General features: G+C 33.0%; 2 protein-coding genes across 2 annotated transcripts; one reads left to right on the top strand and one right to left on the bottom strand.

The window, feature by feature from the left end:
* Positions 1-1,720: 1,720 nt before the first annotated feature.
* LOC129321599 (BTB/POZ and TAZ domain-containing protein 4) lies at positions 1,721-5,107 on the top strand. The gene is made up of 6 exons (XM_054967433.1): positions 1,721-2,182; positions 2,912-3,167; positions 3,416-3,546; positions 4,077-4,383; positions 4,498-4,811; positions 4,902-5,107. Exons 2-6 carry the CDS (start codon positions 2,934-2,936, stop codon positions 5,020-5,022), a joined length of 1,107 nt encoding a protein of 368 aa, XP_054823408.1. The 5' UTR covers positions 1,721-2,182; positions 2,912-2,933; the 3' UTR covers positions 5,023-5,107.
* A 4,225-nt stretch (positions 5,108-9,332) lies between these two features.
* LOC129322910 (formin-like protein 6) lies at positions 9,333-13,513 on the bottom strand. Its single transcript, XM_054969370.1, has 4 exons — positions 11,633-13,513; positions 11,344-11,543; positions 10,725-10,966; positions 9,333-10,601 (listed from the first exon to the last, which is right to left on the bottom strand). The coding sequence occupies exons 1-4, from the start codon at positions 13,129-13,131 to the stop codon at positions 9,804-9,806; spliced, it is 2,739 nt and encodes a 912-aa protein (XP_054825345.1). The 5' UTR covers positions 13,132-13,513; the 3' UTR covers positions 9,333-9,803.
* Positions 13,514-24,079: the final 10,566 nt, after the last annotated feature.

Raw genomic sequence — 24,079 nt, 5'->3', positions numbered from 1 at the left:
TTGAATATTATTTTGTTGGGCCTAGCTTCATTTTGTAGAAAATCCTGCAAAAATTTAGTGCTGGACTTTCAACACAAGGGAACGCACATACATAATGGAACGCATGGAATACTTCATATACGTGGCATTGAAATATCGAGGATATAGAAAAAATCGGTATCATGATATCATCAGCTCTATTTTTTGGCCTATGAACATTCAATTAGAAGTCAGCATCAATCAATTAATCAATCAGATGTAATTATCATCGTGTTTACGACTTGCATAGTGCTGGCACACAACTTGTTCATTTTATTGCATTGTCAAAATTGATCGGCCATCAATTTCTTAAAAAAAATTGCCTATTAATTTATGACATGCACTTTCGGCTACACCCCAGCCATTTTGCGTGAGAGTTAGGCAAAACGTGAATTGTGAATACGAGATGCCAAAAAAAAAATAATGCAGCTGACCGACTGGGTGCAGTTTTTTTTTTAATTAAAACAATATTTTACCCAATAGCCGGTATAATCAATTTGCATTAAATCGAATTAGCTAGGTATGAATCATCATCAGATAAAATACACAAACCATAATTTCTAATAAAATTAATAATGTTCACATGTCTGTGTTTTGTTTATTTATTTTATAAAAAATGACAATAAAATCTGTTTAAAATATATAAGTAATAATTTGATTTCTTAAAATGTCATAATTCCTTTGAAGTTTTTGAATTTTTTTGTCATTAATGAGTTTAGATAAATTATCAAATTGCTCTTATTAAAAATAAATGATTTACAAGTTTTATTTAAATATTTATAAATTTTTTTATATTTACAATAATGCAACAGTAAATAAGGAATTAAACATTTAAAACTGTGATTTGCTGTTGTATTATTACAAATATAAAAAAGTTGTAAATATTTAAGCAAAACTTGTGAATCATTTACTTTCAACAAAGATAATTTAATAATTTTTATAATTTTATTAATGACAAAAAAGTTTTAAAAAACTTCAGAAGAAGAATTATGATATTTTGAAAGATTAAATTATTATTTAGATATTTTAAAAAAATTTTATTTTCATTTATCCACTATTTTACTCTTTTTTAATTAAAATATTGGCTCGATCCCATGTGTATATATGGAAGCGGCAAAATTTAAAGTATTTAATTTATGGCAGTTAGAAAGGTGCGTCAATGAGTGTGTTTGGATAGGGGAAAAAATTGATTTTCCCCCTCCAAAATCGATTATTTCAGTAAATTAGCCAAACGGTCAGAAAAGATGAAAATCGATTTGACCCCATACGCGCGTTTTACCGTAAGCTACTTCGATCAGCTTCCTGGTAAACGTTTGTAAAAAATGTTGGGGAAAATTACAAAACAAGCTCAGGAAAAAATTACAAAAAAAGCACATAATTTAATAAAAATAAATTAAACTCTCTTCTTTTTCCTTTTTTTTTCCTTAATAAAATTTAAACTTTGTATATTTAAAAAATTAATATTTGATATTTAAAAATTAAATTATATAGTAATTTATATAGGTAAAAATTAATTTTGATTAAATTATCTAAATATATTCAATTCTGTTAAAATTAATTTTAGAAAAACAGTATCCAAACAAATTGCGTTATAACATAATCAATTATAATTAAAATCTATCACTTAATCAATTATTTTCATAATCTATTATACCCAACTGAAATCCAAACGGACCCAATGGTTTTCAAGCAAACTCCGTCAGACGTGTAAGCCTCAGATTCAATAAAAAAACGTGTTGGTCTGTGCGATGTTTCCAGTAACAAGAGGAACAGCTAAAATTGTGAATTTTTAGTTTTTTTTCCTGTTGTAATTTTAATTTATTTTTTTCAAATTGATTTTTGCGGTATTCTCATTGCGGAAGAACTCGATTCATAAATGGAAGGAAGGAAGAGAAGGAGAGATAGGGGCGAACTCTGATAACATGCCGTCATAAACCCTCTCGCCCCGCTCTTCCTCTCTCGTGCATCACAAGTTTATTCAGATTTTTGGTTAATCGGTCGTTGGAAGAAAACAAGTCATCGTTTTCAAGTGCGGTGTCACTGAGAGGAAAGCGCGACCTTGGGGGAGAGTCGTGGTGGACATAGTTTTGCTTCTTAAATCTAATCTTTCACCATCATTGCCCTCTTTCATATATTCCAAATACAGAGGAACAATTCAAACAAGGTACTTGATTGATCTCTCTCTATTTCATTCAACCATTTGATATTGACTCGTTAAATTGCATCGATTATTTTCTGCAATTTCAAGCTCGGAATCGTTACCCAGTCGGCAAGAGTCATTTTGATTTAAATACGATTGTGGATGCAAAATCTTTTCGCAAATTGGATGATTCAATTGAATTTCGTTTGTTAGAATTTCCAATCTTTCGTAATCAAACTGATAAGACAATCAGATTCATCTTCTAGCATCGGTAGAATTTTGGGACAGTATATAATGAATATATACATCTTGATAAGAAATATTGATTTATACATGGGCAGTATGAACAAAGTATGCTGTTGTCTTCGTCATGTCCACGATTGAGACATGCTAATGAGAACGAATCATCGTAAAAAATACATTTAGATTGCATTATCTCCTTCTGGATCTACTGGAGAAGTTAAATAATATAATTTCATGCAATCTGGACCCTTTGGTCTCAACAGGGCTCTAGTATGTTTTATTGAAGAGATGGAGAGAAAGTCGAGAAAGGACCAATTTTTTAAACTTCATCAGAAAATGGGTTGAGAGGATTTAAGACAATGAGCACCGTGATTTCTAGAGCTTCGGTTGTAATTTTCTTGTTTGATCGTATTGGACCTGACTTATATTTGATGGATTAGACCGTGATGCTGTACGGAGTGGAGGTATTACGTTCCATCATCGATGACTTAATCTAATTTATCTGTGCAGCACTATAGCTTAAATTGAAGACATGATGGCTGATACAAAGAAATTGATTCCTCTTCCACCTCCTCATCCCCATCCAGTCGTAGCCAGTTGTTCTTGCAAGGATGTAATTATGAGAAATTCACCGCCAAGAGGACGTAATTATGTTTCCGTAGCAACAAGAGATTTGTGGGAGCGTCTTTTTGATGAAGGTTATAAAGCAGATGTTTTCATTAATACTGATAATGGTGGCATTATTTACGCGCATTCTTATATTATTGTAAGTTCCGTTCATTCCGATTTGTGTTGCACTAAGATGATGTTCCATTTAATATTTGCTCCTGCCTTGTGATTTATGGGACGTCAAATTAGTTTAATTAGCTGATTATTCCCACAATGAAATGACCCTTTTTTGGCCAAAGGAAAAAAAAGGTTAGTAGAAATAAACACAACCTCAAGTTTTCATGTCAGTATGAACCCATTTGATGTTAAGTTGTGGATGTAACTCACTTCATACTATATGGATAGGCCATGGCTTCTCCAGTGATGAGAGGCATGCTTAAGCGAGCAAGACGTCATCGTCATATGAAATCAATCTCAATTTCTGGGGTTCCACATGGCGCTGTTCGTGTTTTCATTCGATTTTTGTATTGTTCCTGGTATGTCTAGATTCTATTCTCCATATCAAATTTTCTGAATAAATTAGGTAGAAGTCCTCCGTATTGCTCCAAACTTTGGGATAGGGGCTACCCTGAAACCAAATTTTCTGATTATAGGTACAACTAACTTTTTTGATTGTCCTAGTCAAGTCCTCTTCTATTACTGGTAACCAAAAAAAAAAAAAAAGTCCTCTTCTATCCACTTCCACTTAACAATCCCACTCATCAAATACTTGTTGAACACGACAATTAGTAGGGACTAGTTTCTAGTAAAGGGAGATGGAATTATTGAGAAACATAAATGTACAAGATAGATCAGTAAATAGAAAATAGGAGGCAATTAAGCCCATCATACGTAATAGGGCCGGGAGACATCATCCCTGACCGAAGTTACGGAGTTATTGGGGTATCATTTTAGTTGTCACGTTAATAGCTATGGACAAAATTCTATATGTTCATGCATGTTACTTTTGTCATACATAATTGACATTGATAAATTCACCAAACTTTTATGGGCTTTTCTCTTATAGTTACGAGAAAGAAGAGATAAAGGAATTCGGGTTACATTTGTTGGTTCTGTCACATGTATTTGCGGTTCCCCACTTGAAGCGCGAGTGTGAACAGGAGCTAGAATCGAATTTCCTCACCATCGACACTATGGTTGATGTGTTTCAACTTGCATTACTATGTGATGCTCCCCGCCTTATCCTCATTTGTCACCGTCGCATCCTAAAAAATTTTAAAGCAGTTTCTGAGTCCGAAGGGTGGAAGGCTATGAAAGAGAGCCACCCAACTCTTGAGAAGGAACTTCTGGAGTCTCTGATTGAGGAAGAAAATGTAAGGCTCTCTCTCTATTTTTTTTTTGGTCTAATCCCATCATTTGAACTTGCAAAGTGGAAACTCATGGAATTAATTCTCTAAATGCTGTTAAATGAATTGATTGATTATCAGAGCACAAAGGAGAGGATAAGAAAAATGAATGAGAAGAAAATTTATCTTCAATTATACGAGGCAATGGAAGCTCTGGTTCACATATATAGAGATGGTTGTCGAACCATTGGACCACATGACAAAGACTTCAAAGAAAACCAAGCGCCGTGTAGTTTTGCAGCCTGCAAGTGCTTAGAATTGCTTGTCCGTCATTTTGCTTCCTGTAAGTTGAGAGTCCCTGGTGGTTGCAATCATTGCAAACGGATGTGGCAGCTATTGGAGTTGCACTCTCGAATATGTGCCGATCCAGATAACTGTAGAGTTCCTTTGTGCAGGTAACATACAATGTCTATCTGAACTTGAGATTTTACTTGATGATGCAGCTCAAATATTTACCTACTTTTTGATAAATCCCGTCATTTCAGGAACTTTAAGGAGAGAATATCAAAACAAAGCAAGAAAGATGAAGTTAGGTGGAGAATACTGGTAGAAAAAATCTTGAGAACTAAGGGCGTTGCGCTAGCACCATTCTTTCAAAAACAATGATCGCGAGTTTTGTGGAAGCAAAGACGCAGTTGGCAGAGAACCTTCTTCGCGTTGTACATTTGATGTTTGTCTCGTTCTTGGGTTAGGAGAGTCCTCCTGAGAGGATTTATAGTGTTGCTCTTCTGCATCTCAAATTCTCAATAAAATTTAAAAAAGTACTCAAACAAATTATTTACAAATGAGGATTAATAATGAATCCTATTTAAAAAAAATAAATTACCTTCCCATTTTAACAATAATTTATTTTGTATTAATTCTTGTTTGTATATAATTTTTTTGAGTGATTCTTGAATGTAATTCTCCTTAAAATTTATGAAGCTGAGAAGCATTTTGTCTCAATTTATTTTCGCCTCCTTCATCTGTTGTGTTCGAAATTCTTTTGAGGATGAAACTTTGGCAAACTTATGTAAATAAGTTAATTAAAAAAAAAACTATAATATATAATTCTTTCTTTCAAGCAAATTCAATCAGACATGATGTCATAGAAAATATATATAGTCATGTGATATGTTTTTAATTAAAAAATTAACAAGTTGTCCTTTTTTTTTTTTGTTTTGGTAGAAAAGAAGTCCTAAAATTTTCACCTAACAATCAATAACTTGAGTTCTGGACAGCTGTGCGCCTTCCGCTAGAATTGCTCCATGCCAAGTAGGAGCAGGGATCGACTTTTCTGGGTTCATGAGGACTAGACTTTTTTCAGTTTTAAATTTACAATTTCATTAAAAAGAGTTGATTTAAAGATATATAGATTGTTAACCGTAGTGAGCCGTTAAGGTTCAAGAGATATCTTCTATCCATTGAATTTACAATTCAGTAAAAAAAATTGATTTTAAATATTCTTATATAATTTATAAGACGCAAGTACAATCTCTATACTCTATTTTCGTCTTCATCTCCGCCCTCATTTTGTACAATCTCAAGATCATCAACATGAGCCCAGAGCTGAAAACACTGATTCCAATTCCTTGCGCAAGTGCTGGATAATTATTTAATTTAGTAATATCTCAACCAAACATCAGCCCATAGCTGGAAGCACGTAAGATCGTTATGTATGATCACAGGAATCGAGTAAACAAGCTGCCGTCTTTCACGGGGTCTCGTCTTTTCTGGCTGAGCTATCCACCGTGATTATGTGATGCTCAAGAATTATTAACGTGGGTCATGTCTGGATCATTTTATGTCCCTTAAGTTTCTCAACGACTATCCATCTCATTTTTTCTGCATCGTTTTATATAAATAATTACAAATAAAAAGCAATAGCGTTTAAGAACTGTCAAATAGAATTACATAAACAATGCCATAATGAAATTACAAATAACTATAATTTTTATTCACCGCTAAAGACAAATAATATTTTTTGTATTTAAAAAATAGAAGTAAATAATAATTTATTTATGTAAAAATATAAATAATAATTTATTTTATGCTAGAATTTACTACCCCTAGTTATACTCAAATATAAATATTTTATTTTATTATTTAAATTTTTATACCATACAAATTAAGAATCCAAAACACATGTTTTGTTTTAGAATTTGTTTCTACGCGCATAAATAACTATTTTTATGTTAGAAATTGGTACCTCGTACATATTAAGAAAAAATATTTTAAAAATTTAAATTAAATTAAAATTTAAGCAATCAATTTTTTATTTTAGAAGTTATTACCACTGTTCATATTAAAAATATACATGATAACTTTTCTTATTTTAGAATCTTCCATTCTTGTGAATATAACGCTTTCTTTACTCCTTTTTGGACCAAAACTGTTGAATTCCAACTGGGAGGCATTTCATAGCCGAAATCAAAATTGTGCGCCGGGGTGAATAATAATCTATGGTAGGATAATCTAACGACGCAACTTTTATATATTCTGAGTTAAAAATTAAATAATAAAAATTTATTTTTATTCCATAATTTTATCTTAAGGGTCAATGAACATTTTAAACTTAAATAAAGGTCTATTTTTATGTCTCTCAACATTATAAATTCTCTCTCCTGATACTCTTAACATTAACTCACCATGTCTTCATCGTTAGTGGATTTCACATTATATTTTTAAAATATTTTTATTATAAAATATTGAGTTAAGAATTATTTTTATCCTTTATTTGAAAATTTAATAAGCATCATGAACTTAAATATTTTATAATAAAAAATATGTAAAAAATATAATGTGAGGCTTGTTAATGATAAAAAAATAAAAAAAAAGGGTACGATGATGGATGAAAAAAATTTTAACGTAGAGCATGTAATTGACTTTTATTGAATTTAGAATGTTCACCGCATGTAAAGTTGAGTCCTTGAGCCAAAACTAAATTGCATGAAGTTTCCTCGAAAAATAACCGCATGTGCATACGGATACTATGGCAGAGTAGTTGTTTGAGGTCACGGGTTTCGTTGTCTTCACTGTGAAAGAGTGGAATGTGGATAAAGATTTACCCAGCGAAAAATGCTGATCGAATTTAGGAATAAGCAACCGAAAGAAGAACGTAAGACGAACTGACGAAGTTTTGACGATCCATTGGCAATTCCAGGTAAGTTTTTATAAAAACAAGCAGCCATTGCTGCTTTCATACATTAGAAATCATAGAAATGGCGTTCTCACATTCTTAGTAGTTGTTTGGATACAAAAAAAATCAATTATTTCAGGCAAAACCATGGTTTGGGCAAAAAATACCCAAACACTCCTATTTGCTCATAATTAATTATTTGACTCCAAGCCAAGTTTTGGCTTAAGCTGGGAAGTATTTTTGAATTTCAATTCTATTATTATTTGTATTTATTATTTGTTAGAAATACTCACTTGTCAAATATACCCTTGAAGATTGTTATCTTTCAGTAATGCCATGCTCTTTGGTTTTCTTTTTCGTGTGAAAATAAAACTTCTGTTTTTGTCAAATATATGCTTTCACATCTTATATAAACTTGCCAAAATTCTCATATTTTATTTATTTATTTAGCGCGAGGTGTAACTTGATCAAGGTATTTTTTATACAAGGATGATATTAACTAGAGTATAAAACATAGATGTGTTAACCATGTTTTCAATTTTACCATCATATGCATTTATTATTTATTTTTACATCAATTAAATTAAATTATTAATATACCGCGTAATATTTGATAACTTCTCTTTAGTGAATGTATGCACAACTCATCCTCCTACCATCTCCCACTTCCGTTTCACCATTTCAAATTCTCATTCTTAAGCTTCCTGTAACAATACGGGGTTTTGATATTATAATATAATACCAAGACCCCATCTCTAAATAAAATATTATATTATAATGTTAATGATTGAAATTGTAAAAGATTCTTTTATTTTTAATATTGTTTTTAAATATAATTTTCATAATTAATTAATATATCTTGTTAAATAAAGTTGAATGAATTTAATATTATATACAACTTTATCAACATTTTCATTTTCAAAAGCAATGTTTTTTATTGTAATTTGCACACCTAAAATTAATTCAAACTAAGTCATCCGAATATATTTAATTTTATCAAAATCAATTTTTAAAAAATTATATCCAAACATATTTTCATTATAATATAATCAATTATAATTCAAATCAATCATATTAATTAATGTGTTGGGTTAACAGTCATTTTTATCTCTGAACTATACACGAAAGGTCACAAATGCTTTTAAATTCAATTATAGGTTAATTTTATCTCTCAACATTAAATACTTTCTTTCTCATCATTCTATCATTTTTTCACCATTAGATGATTGTTAGTAAGTCCAACATTATATTTTTAATATTTTTATTATAAAATATTTGAATTAAAAGGCAAAAATGACTCTTCAAAAAGAAGTTGAAGAGCAAAAATAACCCTTAATTTTATAAAAAATATTTAAAAATAGTAAAACCTACTAATGATCAATGGACATTGAGTGTTTTTAACATTAAAATAATAAAAGATAAAATCTTTAAAATTAAAGAACAGAATTGACTTAATTAAATTTAGAGACAACCTTTTTAAATATAGTTTAAGAATAAAAATAACTTTTAATCTTAATTTTTTTTTATAATCAATTATATCACGCTGATTTTCAAACGAACCTTATTCTTTCAGTATGTTTTACCCTTCTCGAAACTTGGTTTATTTACCAGTAGTGCGGTTGCTGTTTCGTCTTTACATCCGAGAACCACTGCATTTGGTATGAGTTGCAGAACCTTTTCATTGTGTCATTTTCACAGACAGTTTCTGGTCGTCACTCTCGGTTTCAATGTCCTGTCAAATTAAACGCTTGGTTGATTTAAATGCTAGGCATGGTCGCATTAGCGCAGACACAAAAGCTGCTTGCAAAATTGCTATTATTGCAAATAATTGATTTAAAAAATACATATAAGAACCTCTTGGTTAAAGCCAAAAAAGTCTGTAATATGGAAAATGTGTGGGACTCTGATCTAATCAAAACCATGGCGTGTCGTGGAATGGAGGGGGAAAAGGACGCGTCTCTTTCACTTGCTATCAGGAAATCCAATCCAGCCTCAGATGGTGGTCAGTGTGCAAATTATTATGGTCTCAGTATGCTTTGAACTGATTGATGTTCAATCTCAAGGATCCATGTGCCCGACATTTGATGGATAAAGCTATCTTTCTTTTACATTACTCACGGGTGGAATATGGATTCTCTTGGCATTGAAAATACTCTCCTTAAAGTTTCTATACTGAATGAATCTGATTCTGAAATGTAGGCAATTACGAGTGGGACGACATTTGTTTACTTTCAATGCTGTCCTCCGAAACTGCTCCGCGTTCACAACGCTAGGGTGATGAGCTTTCTTCATCTGAACTTCCATCTTGTCTCACATTGTACCTGTTTAGAACTGGCAACGATGCATTTGCAGTTATCCGGAAGGATCTGGAAGAACCGATCACAGCTTTATCCTGCTGCATCCTTCCCACTTCCTTGCACACCTGGTCCAAAATATTTAGGAAATCCCTGACAATCATAAAGATTCTGAAAGGGTGGGCTTCTTCCTTGGCTGCATCCCCGTGAAAGTATTCTGTAACTTCCTTCACAAGAAATAAGGCCTTCAGTTCATCAGCCTTAATTCTAGTGATTTCCTCTTCAGCGTTTTCCAGAAATAGCTTCGTGGAGTGGAAGAAATTCCCTTGCATATCTGGCTTCTCACACTGCAAAGCTACTCTCACTTTTTCAAGACCCTTTTCAAGTTTTGAGACGTAGCTGCTTAGGACATCAGAATCCATTCCTGCTGCTTTTTTGACATTGCTGAGGTCCCTACCGAGCCCAGCCACAACTTGCAATCCTTTCTTCTTGAAGTCATCCTCATTGAACTTGGAATTCACTTGGTTCTGAACATTTTCATGTGCAGAATCACCATTTACACCTTCAGCTCTAATGATCTCTTGAACCACAAAGTGAAGTAATGTAGTCTTTCCATCCGTTCCCTTTATGTCTGCAAGTTTTAAAAGCGTGTCCAGCTTAAAGGCTTTAGCATCACCTCGATTGGTGCCCACATTCATTCTGTTTCCTGTCTTGAGAACAGCTTCAAGGAGTTTGAGGAACAACCGGCTATTTTTCAATTCCTCACTTGCTACCTGAGAAATATTAACAACGGAGCGACTAGTTTATATAGGGTTAATAGTAAATATATATATATATATATATATATCTTGAAACAAGAGATGAATATACAAGAAAATGACTTCAGCTATTAATACCTCAAGGGTTTGAAAAGACTTCCTCAGGTAGTTAACTTCCGCATCAAAGTTGGCTCTGTAAAGCATGGCTTCAACTCTTTTGAAGGCAAACGGGATATCAAGCACTGTTTTAAGAAATCTTTCAGCTGACCCTAGTTTTGAGAGGTCACCGCCATAGTTTTTTAGTTTTATTTCTTCCTCCTTAGTGGGAGCCATTTTTACCAAAGTTTCCAAAAGCTCAGCACCCAAGGCTTCAGGATTCCCTACATAAAATCATCACCACTCATGATGTTTGCTATGCGACCAAATTTAGCCATAAAACATATGTGTACATTGTCTATTATTTTAAATATCTTAGATGTCATTTTTTCCCCCTTAGAATGCACGAGTGATTGATATGCACGTTTTCGCTTAGAATGCACATGCCAGCCAATCACAAATAGGCCATGAGTGTTCCAAAAAGTTAAGCCGCAAAATCGATTCTTTGGCTTGGTGAGCCCTATCACTATACAGTCAAGAACCACTCACTTCCACATGTTGTAAGCAAACTAGAAATTTTGGCTTTTACCTCTATCGCGCAAACAAGGTCTGAAGTGTGACTGGTGGCTATAAGTGGAAAGGACTGAATTAACTAACTCACCATTTTGAAGGGCGTCAGACACCTCATCTCTTGTCACATTCAGTGCCCTCAGTAGTATAGCTATGTTCTGAGACTTCTTAGCGTCTAACACTCTGTTTTCTTTTTCAGCTGGTGGAAGAACTGATCTTCGAATGGGCTCTTTAGGGGCGGGATTCGTGGAATTGCAGCCAAACAAGGTTTCCATCATGTCCTCATTTAATCTACAAAACAATTGAATATTAATTCAGTTCTATTCATACTCTCACTGCTCCAAAATTCCCTTAGCTGATAGTTTTACACTTTTGCTTACTGAAATGAGCTTGATTTTAGTTGGTCCCACACCGTAGCGCGGTCTGAGGTCGCACGTACTTTGTCCCAATGCAGAGCCTTTAACTTAGGTTTTGCTCCTTCTATGTCATCGGCTTCAAGCCTCCCAGAAGAGCTGAGACTTTTATCACCATTTTCTAAAGGTTTTGTTGCACCATTAGCAGAACCGGCTCCATGGTTTGGAGAGCAAGATTGTTGGTGCCTTGATGCAGAGGAAGAGGACATACTGATTGCTGGAGACCCAGTCTTCCGTGGCGTCAATTGCCGTGGTGGAGGCGGTGGAGGTGGCGGTGGCGGAGGCGGAGGAGGGGGAGGGGGAGGATGGAGGAAAGTCCTTGATGTGTTTTGGGGTGCGCTGTTGGTTGAATGAAGACGCGTCAAATCAGGCGCTGGCGGAGGCGCTGAGAATTTCGGTCTTCTGGAAGGACCGTTGGTCACTTCTTTGTCCAGATGCTGATACGGTTGTGAAAGTGGTAGTGCCGGCGGTGGCGGAGCAGGTGCCGTAACAGACAGAATGGGCTTAGTTGGTGGGATCATGACTTGCCTAATATCCGGCGATGTAGCTGAAACCCGAGATTTCGGTGAAGTTCTCTTTGAATAAGGGACTGAAGTAGCGGAATACGTCTCACTCCTGGCAGAACGCGCAGGGCCACCATTAGCCAAAGAACTATGACGCGAAACAGGGGTGTAATAGCTATCCTCGTAACTCAATGATGACCCCTGTGGGGAATGAAACACCGTCTCGTGACTTTCCTCGTCGTCGGAGGATGATGAAGACGCCGCTGGTGGGTGACTCTCATCTGGAGGCTTACTCAACATCGGCAATGGCTGCAATTCAGGACTGGGACGGTATCGTTCAGATCGCTTAATAGAATTGAGCTTGTGATAAGGGGACCTGTTTGCTCCATTGGTCTCACTCGGCTCCATCACCGACGTTCGGCCCGGTTCCACGGTTCCAATGTAGAGAAAGCTCGATGGTGGCACCCTCGGATCGTCTGGAATCCTCTGAGAATTCCCACCAACGAGCTTCTGGGTCTCGATCGGTTGCCTCACCCGATGCCTGTACAAGAAGAACGCAAGGGCTGAGAGCATGCCAAGCGTGACAATTCCGACCGAGATTGCAATTGCGACTTTCTTTGTTGGCTTGGTCGGCTGTGTTGCCGTTGGGTTTGCAATTGTGCCGTTGGGAACTGAAGGTGGTGGCTGATTCTGATTTGGAGGTGGCCCTGCAGGATACTCATGAAAGAAGGGAATGTCGGTGTTGGGAGAAGGTGGAGTAGTATAAGGTGGCGGTGGCGGAGGCGAGTCGGTGGCTGGTGGTCGAGCAGACGTCGCCGGAAACAAAGGTTGGTGCAGAATTCTTCTTGACTGAGATTCATTGACGGTGCGGAATTGGGTGGCATTGACCCCTTTTGCAGTTGGCACGACGAGGGACAGAAACAATGAGACGATAAAAAAAAAGCTCAAATGATGAGCTTTCATGGTGCATTATCCTGGTTTTCGCTTATTCCCTTTTCTCCAGCCCGATTCATCTCTAGTTTTTCCTTTCCCAGCTCGGAACGTGGGCTGGGGAAAGGAAACTTGTTTTGGCATGAGATCTAGATGGATGTTGAGAGTCGAAACATTTCATCAGCAGAAGCCAGAGTTTTTTTTACTTTTCATGTATTTCTATTCGCTCGGTTCACTATGGAGCAGTATTCGGAGACGCAAAGAGATCATAGTCTTGAAAAGATGAAGAAGGGAGATGCAAGGAGAGAGAATAAGCTCTGTGTTCCCTTCATCCTTGTCCCCACATGAGGAAGGGAGTCGCAGAAAGAGAGAGAGGGAGAGAGAAAGCTCAAGAAAGTGACGTGCAAAACTGCAAAGAGAGGGTGAGCGAGCAGAAATAATAAAAGGCAAAAGTCCAAAACAGATAAAGTATAAATATTAAAAGGAGAGGAGGCAGACTCAGATGATAGACGATGTTTCAGTTTTTTTCAGCCTTGTTACGCTATGGGCTTCCCCCGGAAAGATCAGATCGATGACTAATTGACTATGATGAGTTATGACATTATAAAATGTAAATTTGCGTATTAAAATTCATATTTACGGTGGAGTAAAGCAATAGATTAATGGTGAAGGGAATGAAACGTGGCAGTGACAACGAGCTTTGTTGTCTGCTTTTCGAGATGTAGAATCATTACGGGTGACTGGCCTCACAGATCTATTAGAGATATATTCGTTGTCAAAAAGCAAAAGGGCTATACTGTACATTGAAGTCCTTTATCGTCCATTCATATAATTTATCTCTTTCATGGGAACAAGGGCAAGGCACAAATTCTATCTTGATGCCGTTAAATCTGCGTTGACAGGCCACTCTCGGCCTTACTGCTTTATACTTAAAAATAATATAAAAAAAAAAAGTTCGTATTTTTAGCCAAACTAAATAAAAATCATGAAGAGAGCAATTGTGGAATGTGGAATTCGCTGCAAGTGTTGCGTCCCAAGAACTAAAGTAAGCCATATAGGTCTTTCCACGTGGCAAGTTTGTGACGGGGCGTGCCTCTAGGTTTTCCCATGTCACGATTACCAGTTCGTGGTTGTGGCATTGAATCACCAACCCTCCCTAGCGTTGGGGTGGGGGTGGGACAAGCCCACGCCCAAGCCCACGATGTTCCCTCGCTCGCCTTTATTCCCTTCTCTCCTTTTGTCTGGACCCCACCCCACCACTACCCAAAAGACCATACTGTCCTTTGTTTATTGGACCTTCTCTTTTTCTTTACGCCCTTTTTCGCATCATTAAAGTTTATGCCTTTCGTCTAAACTATGCATTTTGCCATTTGATGGTCCTCTCCTTTTACTCACACTCAAAATTATTACAATCAACGTCTCTCTTTTTTGTAACGGAAAAATGTATTTTTTTAAATTAAATTTATAAATAATACAACCTATCTATCCTAAGTTTTAAGGTTAACAAAAATTTTATCACGTCTCTATTTTCACACAAATTGTGTTCTATCTAAGATTTTTAAAATCAGATCGATTAAAAAAGTTAATGATTTACGGTTTATATGGTCCAACCGAATTAAATTAATAGTCAATTCGATTACATAATAATTAAATTAAAAAATTATATATGTATATAATAATTTAAATATAAGAAATAAATATAAAATTGTTACTTAATTTAAAAATTAAATTAAATTTTTTAAATTTATCATAACTTAATAAATCACATGATATAATATAATACCAAATGATTAAAAAAATTAATCATTTTTTAAAAAAATTTGACAAAAAATTTAAAAAGGAACCTTTTTCAATAGTCCGATTTTTAAAAACCAAATTCAATTCAACCCTCAATTCAAAGTGACCAAATTTAGCCCAATCCCTTAAACAGTTTTTTCAATTTGATCAAAATGTTTGCTTGTCAACCAGTTCAACCGCCTAATTTGATTTAGTTTTTTAATCATTGATTCTATCCCAAACCTCTGCTGTCGTTTTAAACGGCCATCTACATTACATTTATGAATAATGCAACCTATCCTTTATTTTCATCCATCTGACAACTAACAAGAACAACAACATCTCATTTACCATCCACATTTAACCTATTAATTTTAAATTTAAAAAACTTAACAGGTACTTTTTCTGTTAAAAAAATATAAAATATTTTTGAAGGAGTTAGATGTTCAAAATTATAAGATATTTTTAATCGTTTAAAGTACAATCATTGTCTTTTTTTTAAAGTACCTCTATCAATAGAGACTTTATATTTATTATAAGGTGTTTAATAAAGATAAATATAAAAAGATAAAATTAATTAATAAATAAATAATTATTTTATTAAAGATAAGATTCGATTAAAAATATTTTATATTTTTAAACATTGGCAATTAAACCAATATCAAGTTTATAGGTATTTGATTGTTCAACAACTAAAATGATAAATAAATCAGAACCGGGGTGTCTCGCAGAGTCCGAAGTAATTTTACTGTACTATTATTGGAGTTTTATGCCCTTGTTTGGTGATGTTCTAATTTCACCTTTCAGTTATAACAGCCAGCCTTAATTCAAGGACATGCAATCATTTAAATCATGTTCAGCTGGCAATAATAAATAATTTATGCTTACGGCTATGTCAATCATGGAAAGTAAATTCTTCTTCTTCTTCTTCTTCTTTTTCTTGGAGAGCAACTAACTAAATTTTAATTGCGTGACGAGTATATATTGAGTTTGATCTCCTGACATATATATAATCCATCAAAATGAAACGAAAAGTGAGTGCTTCATTATGTTTGTTTCAATCATTCGGCCCAATTAACATTTAAATGGAGCACCAGTTTTATATTTTTTGAAATTAATGTATATACCTTTTCCATTTTAAATACAAAGCACGATATGATGTAATCGCTCCAGAATGCACTCCCATAACACCGATTATAGAACACTGATACTTCACATTGTCTCGTGTATCAGTATCAATATCATACCGATACTCACAGGTATTTCTTCAATACATATCTACAAAGTATTAAAATGCTATTCTTAATTTTAAAATTTTTTATTTTTGATACTCATCTGATACTGCTAGATTGCGAGTTAATACTTTAAAAGTGATACTTTAAGACTATTTTTAAGGAATTAAATTTTGTTAAATATTGCGATATTAATCTTTTTTATTCCTAATATATTTTTATGATTTACTTTTAAAATCAAAGATTATATTTTCCTTCAAAAATAAGTTTTAGACATTATAAAAAGACAAAAATTATACTTTTTTAATTATAAAAATGTAGGAATATAATTCTTGGCATTTAAACTCTAGGTGGGAAACTATCAGCAGAGATTAGGTAATAGGCAATTATGTACGAATAGAATAAAAATAAAAGTAATGATTGTGTTTTGCTTGATATTATTTTATAGGATTATAAATATATGCTACTATGGATTTTTTAAATTAAAATTATACTTTTAATATTTTACTGGACTATATATGCATCCTATATTTTTAAAAATGAAAGTATTGAGTATGGGATACGTATCATATCCAATACACGTATCAGTATCTGAGCATCACACACACCAATCTATCGTTAGTTGCATTAATTATTATATTTTAAAGGAAAAACACAACTTTTGCTCCCTATACTTTGTAAGAGTTTTGGTATAAATCTTTGTATTTTTTTGTTATTGTTCTAGGTTCCTTTTTTTTTTGCAAAGTTAGTCCCTCTAATATTGAGGTGGCATTAATGGTATTAAATTTGCTTATATGTCACTAACAATGTTAATTGAGATGCTAAGATGTTAAAATAGTGGTGAGTTAGCATGATGATTCAGAAGATTAAGGGGAAGGAAAACAGAGATTTAAATAATCTTCAACAAAAAAAGGGAAGGTTTAGGGCAAAACCACAAAAGATGAAGTTTGAGTATAGAACTCTGGTGAATAGGATCATCTTCTTCAATTTAGCCTATTGAGTACAAGAATGAAAGATAGAGTGGGAGAGTTGTGAGGGTTGAAAAAGAAATGTCTGATGAAAGCCATACTTATATATGATACAAGCATAAAGAAGATATAATATCATTAGAAGCATTAATTTTTATCCTTGTTACAAGCAACAATTTTCCCCTTATTTTTAATTAATAAAGAACACAAGCATGTGGCTGTATATGATACCAGCAGCGATTGTTTCCCTCTAAAATAATTAATAAAAAATATGTGGATTTGTATACACCACTAGAAGTACATGACACAAGCATCTCTGGCATGGAAACTCCTTATCTCAATTTTTTTCAACAGCTGTTTCATTACTAACTCTGTCTCAAATTCACCCGCCAAGATCAAATTCCTCTTCTTTGACCTCAACATAATATATCAGTAATTCTTTTTACTGTGTTAACCGTTTGCAGTACTGATTGTAGCTTGGGATTTATGTATAAATTATGTTTCGACTAAGTACAACCAGCGGCATCACCATCTTCAGCTGAGTTCCTAATCCAATTGAATTTAAAGTGACAGTAGGGACTGGAAAAATTAGCATCCCTCAAAACTTTGCTAACACTTGAGTCATCAAGTATAGATATGGTGAGTTGTTCAAGCTCAACTTTCATGATGAAAAGGAGTTGTTGTTACGGCTCCAAACAACCATAATGCTGATGAGCTCTATTTTCTTCCCCCCCCAATCTTCTAAATCTAAATCATTATGTCAACTCATCACTATTTTGACATCTCACATCTCAATTAACACTATTCATGATATATAAGTAAATTTAACACTTTAATGCCACTTCAGTATTAAAAGAACTAACTTTATAAACAAAAAAAATTATAGAGACCTATAACAACAACAAAAAGTATAATGACTTATATCAAAACTTGTGCAAAGTATAGGAACTAAAATTGGGTTTTCTCTATTTCAAATTAGTATTTCCTTTACACACATGTGCCATGCATTGTAATATCTTAGTTTTTATTAGGAAATTAATTTGTGGAATTATTGAGGAATTTAAATTGATTAATTTGAGATTTTATTAAGGAAATGAATTGTGTTTGAGTATAATTGAGGTTTATCGATGGTTTAGGTACTTAATAATGAGCTAAAATAGGCCTAGAGTCTGTATAGATATTATATAGGGTCTTAATTAAGTTTTGAGCCGAATGGGACCCAAATAATGGGTTGTAAATGAAGTACACCATTTTTGTGTCATGCATCATAGCGAATGATGCGTTCATTGCAGCGTATGACATAAAAACCTATTTTATTAGTCTATCTTCATGACAGGTGCAAATTCAGTGAGATTTTAAGAGTGTGTGGGTGATTTTTTAGAGGCATTGTTAAGGTTTAAGGTTCCCAACCCTAAGGCAAAAATTTAAGGTTTCAAATCATTAAGGTAAGCTTGTTTAATCTTCATTATATCTTCTAATCTCCTCTTTTAAGTAGTTTATTCAATGTTTAATTCTAGGGTTCTATTTTTAGAGTTGCCTTGCCCTTGAACTTGAATTTAAAGTGCTATTTAAGGTTAAATGAAAGTTGTTTAGGTGGTTTTGATGTTGTTTGTGGCTATGGAATGATTAAATTTGAAACCTTAAATTTAGAAGTTACATGTTGTGATGATCTTTTTTGTTTTGTGAAATATAGAGATTGAATCTATGAATGAAGAGTACAAGGAGGATTGACAAGTTTAAGTATCATGATTAATGTGCATGGGAGATATTAAGGTTAATGAGATTAATTAACATAACTTTATGATTAGTATGTAATTAGTGTTTAAGTATTGTGTAGATTTTATTGTTAACACCATAGAGGGTGGTCATTCGTGTGTTAGGGAAACTTTACTTGCTAAGAGTAAAGGTAACCACTTCTATCTTGTTATAGTGTATGACTTGTTATTGACTATGTCAATGTTTTTTGTGAATAATTGTGTTATAAATGTGTGTGTTTGGAAATTGTGTTGTTAAGTAGGACTAAATTGTGTTACAAATATGTTTGGATTAAAGTTGTGTACTTGAAAACATGATATGATGTGTTTTGACCATTTATGTATTAGAAAGTGTTTGATTCATATGACTAATGGTGCATGGTTAGGAGTTTGTGTGTTGGATCATAAATTACCATGTAGTATGCCTCCATTGGGCCCAATAAGTGGCATGTGTGGCTTGAACTAACCTACCTTTAGTTAGGTGAGCTAGACTATCGAGCATGGTGTGTGGAGGTGATAAGGTAATGTCATGCATAATTGTATTTGTAAATTAAAACATTAAGCGTTTTGAAAATGTATTTACTTGCCAACTTAATAATCTGCATGATTAATTATATGCATCATGGCATTTTAGACCTAGTTACTGAGACCTCATGTCTTATGCCATGTGATTAATAATTTTTTAGGAAAGAGCTCTGTCGGAGAAGCACCTGAGGCTTAGTATTCGTGTGTGGAATGCCATTGTAATGTAGAACTTTATTTTTTATTTAATGTATATAATTGCCAACTTAGAAGCATTTATTTTGTAAATTTGAGCATGTGACTCCTCTTTTTGGCTAAAACTTACCTATTCTAGTAAGGGATTCATTTTTTTACTCTCATGGTATTATTGAATATGCCTTTAAAACATAATTATGATCATGTGATGAAATATGATTAAAGTTATCGTTTTTCATAATTAATTGTATTGTGTGGTTGTAACCCGACTATGAAAATTCATATATAATTGAGAAAAAGTATGAGTTTAAGCATTATTGGATATGTATGTGACGTGGTCAAGTGTTCTACACTTAGTGTTTGGCTTTGGTTGCGGTCTAGGAGTGTAAAAGAGTTTAAAGTGCATTTTAAAGATATTAGAGGTTTTAATGGATCATAACTTCATAAAGTGAAATTTTTTTATCAAACCAAAGCCATTAGGTAGATTACTCAAAAAGCTTTATGTGGTCTTTCGAATAACCTAATTTGGATGTTTGCACTTAAAGTTATGAGCATTTGAAGTTCAATATGAAAAACTAAATATGTAGCCATTATAAATACTTTTCTACCATACTAAGGGTTTAAGTAGGTTGTGTTTTGTATTAAAATGTATCTAAATAGAATAAAATGTTGTGTATAAGTTAGGGATGTTTCATGCATCCTATTCATCAATTTTAAAAACACAGCACAATGTGTAATACACAGTTGTGTGTATGTATATTATTATAACCTAGCTCCATTTAGTACTACTTGAAGAATAAAATAAAAAAGCCAAGCATATTGGATTGTTGGGTTTAATGCTTATGTAGAAGTTTGTTCTATTGCAATTAAATAAATAATTGAAATTATGTATGGTTTGCAATTGTGTTAGGACAGGGGCTTCTAAAGGATTAGTGTGTTGACGAACTTTGCTGAAGCTATCAAGTTTTGTTTAGAGGTGATGTTGCTTGGCATCCTTATAAATATGTCATTGAACAAGCAAGAGTCTTCCTTAACAGGATCTGGCATGTCATTATTGATTTCATGCTCAAAGAGACCAACATGTGTTCTCACTTTTTAACTATAAATGCTTTGTGTTTTTTGGGTAGTTGGCAAATCTTTTGATCACCTACCCCCTTATTGTGCTAAGGTGGTAGATGATAAGGAGTTTATCTTTGAATCTGCGCAGAGTGTAATGTTGTAGTTTACTTTTGTCCCTATGTATTATTAAAAAAAAAGAATAAAACAAAGAAGTTAACAAAAATAAATTTCTAACTAAGATTTATATTTTTTTTAATTACTCACAGGTATTCTCCTATTAAAGGTAATTTTATTTGAGGCACAGTCATTTACTAAATGTGAGCATCTCTCTTAGCAATGATTTTTTTTTATTTTTTTCCAAACCTTTATTTGCCTTGTTGTAAGGGACTAGCTCTTTCTTGCAAAATATTTATTCTCTTTAGCATCTATAAATAAAAAAATAAATGCATATATTCATTATTTAGTGATAATATAAGAATGTAATAAATTTCAAGCAAAACCAAGAGGTGTTAGTTCTATTGAGCTTAAGTTTGTGTGAATGCAGAAAATATTTTTGAAAGAACTGCCCTTAGTTAAGCCTGACAATACTTGAATATTATCCATTCATATAGCCATATCAAAAAATATTAATAAATTTCACATAAATCAATTTTATGATAATAAAGTCATTTTCTATTAACAAAGCCTTATTTTTATTCATTTGGTCATTCGATTTCAATACATCAAGAAATTTTGCAGCCTTTGAGAGCATAGCCCTGGATTGATTGTTAATAATATTGCAACAAGAAAAAAATACTCATTTCATAGACAAAAATACTTATTCTAGAGAACCTTATAGTATATGTAAAATTTGAGGAGAGACAAGTAAGATTACCTTTACTTATCCTCCCTAATCTCCAACTATCATGGTAATTACCAAGTTTGTCAAATTTTACAAATGGGATCTCAACTTTTTAATATTTTTCAAAACAACCCAAAAATTCTTCACAAGTGAAAAATCAAATTTTAATTAGCATATGGAACCATATGATCTTAAAAAGAATTAGTACAATTGCTTGAAATTGAAAAACAGTGAAACAGTGCAAGAAAGGAGACATGCGCTGTGACGCATTACATGCTTTTGATAGCAAATTTTGCTATCATTTGACAACAATTAGGGCAACTTCTAATATGCCTCATTTCTTCATTTGACGTCCGATTAACATAATCTAAGTATCTACAAAGAATTTTCTCCTAGACTAGCTGATGGCTTTGGTTTTACACTCAAAATTATTTCTCAAATAAAAGTTGGATATTCATTTTAAAATTCACTCTTTTCACAATTACATAAGATTTGAGTACCCAAAACTTTTATCATAAGTTAAAAGCTACTAACACTACTCAAATCACACTCAATAGACTAAAACGGACCTGTGCAATACACCACATCACTAACAATACTCATTAAACATATTTTCATTACTCAACCCCTTAATCTTAAAAACAAAAAGGGGAGCTCTAATCTCAAATTTTGTCAATTAATCATCATAATTCAAATGTCATACGCGACTTTTATTTGCAATAGTATTTTGGCCCTACTCTAGGTTTCACAATTAACACACATACACCACCCATAATATACTATATAGTTTAACAAAACACTTAGTGCAAGTAAGTCACAGCATAAATTATCCTTAATTGGCAATATCATGCAAAATTATACATGTCAATACTTCAAAAAGTAAAGGAGGCCTACTAATATGATATTAATCATATGCCTCAGGCTGTTTTTCTCTATCTTATTCCCTTGAGCTAGTTTCTGTAATATTGAAGATAGTAGAGTGAGTACAACCACTTAGTAATCAAAATTCATCTAACTCATACTAATGCATGTCAATCAATTTAGATGCAAGTGGCAAGAATATTCAATTTCAAATCATTTAGCATGTTTAAGATCATAACTCAAAATTCTCATTCATAATAACACAAGCTTATGAGATAATGATTTAGTAATACAATTTCATATAAAAATGGGACTAATCACATGATTTGTTTCAATAGGGTCACAATATAGACAACCATGTACCCTTTTATCACTATATGCATGATCACACCTCCCTTATATCCTCCTTATTCTTCTAACTTTAAATTATGGGCAATAACACATTGGATTCATTTATAAATTAAGACTACCCTAGCCAAACACGCATGAAATATTACTCGACTAAAGTTTCCCAATTCACTTGTGAGTCATGATTTCTCTCATTTCTCACTTTATGAGATGTCATTCTCCCTAAATTAGCTTCCTCGTTGAACAAGTAGATAACTAATTAGGTTCGAGTTCCTCGTTGAACTAGTGAGACAATAATATAAACAATCTAAGCAAGCTATTGAGCTTAGATAGAAGTCTTACCATGTGAATTTTAATTTTCTACTCCTATTCCTAGACTAACTCTTCGCCTCTCATGATCGTGCAATGCATAAATATGTAATAACTCACAGCATGCAAGTATTCACTACCCACACATGCTTAATTATCTCATTGTATTTTCATTACACATATTCATAATTAATCATAAAACTCTACATTATACATAATACATAATCATTAAACTTTTCAAAATACACAATCATTGAACTCCATTTACAAGTAGTTATTGCACTCTACATATCACACAATTGTTGAACTCCTCATATTACACACATTCATTGAACTCCACAAACGATACATCATAGGCCTTTATAACACTATTTCATTGTACTTTTCACACATCAATTTATTGAACTCCACTTATCCCAAAATCATTGAACTTTATTAACAAATCATATCATTGCACTCCAAAGGAAACATATCATTGAACTTCATAAGATCATTTTAGTGGAATTTCAAGTAAATCGTGCCACATTTTCATTGTATTCAATTTCACACATTTCAATTATTAAGTATAACTTAATAAATCAATTAACACACAAAAGCACAAGAAAGAATTTTTCTGGTTATCAATTACACACTCCTAAAGTTTTTCACGAAGCTTGAATGGTGCCAAACATGCTCATCCTGCAATTAATCACCATATAATTCATTAATATCCTTTTTGGATAATTTTCACTATTCACTTAAACACTTATTCACTCTTAAGATTTAATATCTTCCAATATAAGGGTATCCATAAGGTTTCTTAACTTTCCTTAGCTCCTATTTACTTCATTGAACTTTAAATAATCATTAATAAAGCCATATTACCCCGATCACCTCATGAATGATAGATTTTTGTTCATTTATGACCTCTAACAACCAAAAACATATGGAGTCATAAATGTTAGATTTAGATAGTTTAATCAACTTTCATTAACTCTATTGAAATTAATGAGTTTAGACCTATAGTCTTGATGGATCAAAGATCATCTTTCTTAACCAAACCCTAACTTCCAATATCAAGAAAATGGAAGAAAAAGATAGATTCAAACTTGAAAAACTTACCTTCAGTGTTTAACA

The sequence above is a fragment of the Prosopis cineraria genome, unplaced genomic scaffold (genome assembly GCF_029017545.1).
Source record: "Prosopis cineraria cultivar Desert tree isolate PC_DT_omini unplaced genomic scaffold, ASM2901754v1 PC10, whole genome shotgun sequence".
Taxonomy (NCBI): domain Eukaryota; kingdom Viridiplantae; phylum Streptophyta; class Magnoliopsida; order Fabales; family Fabaceae; genus Prosopis; species Prosopis cineraria.
This window is presented reverse-complemented; position numbering and strand designations above follow the sequence as displayed.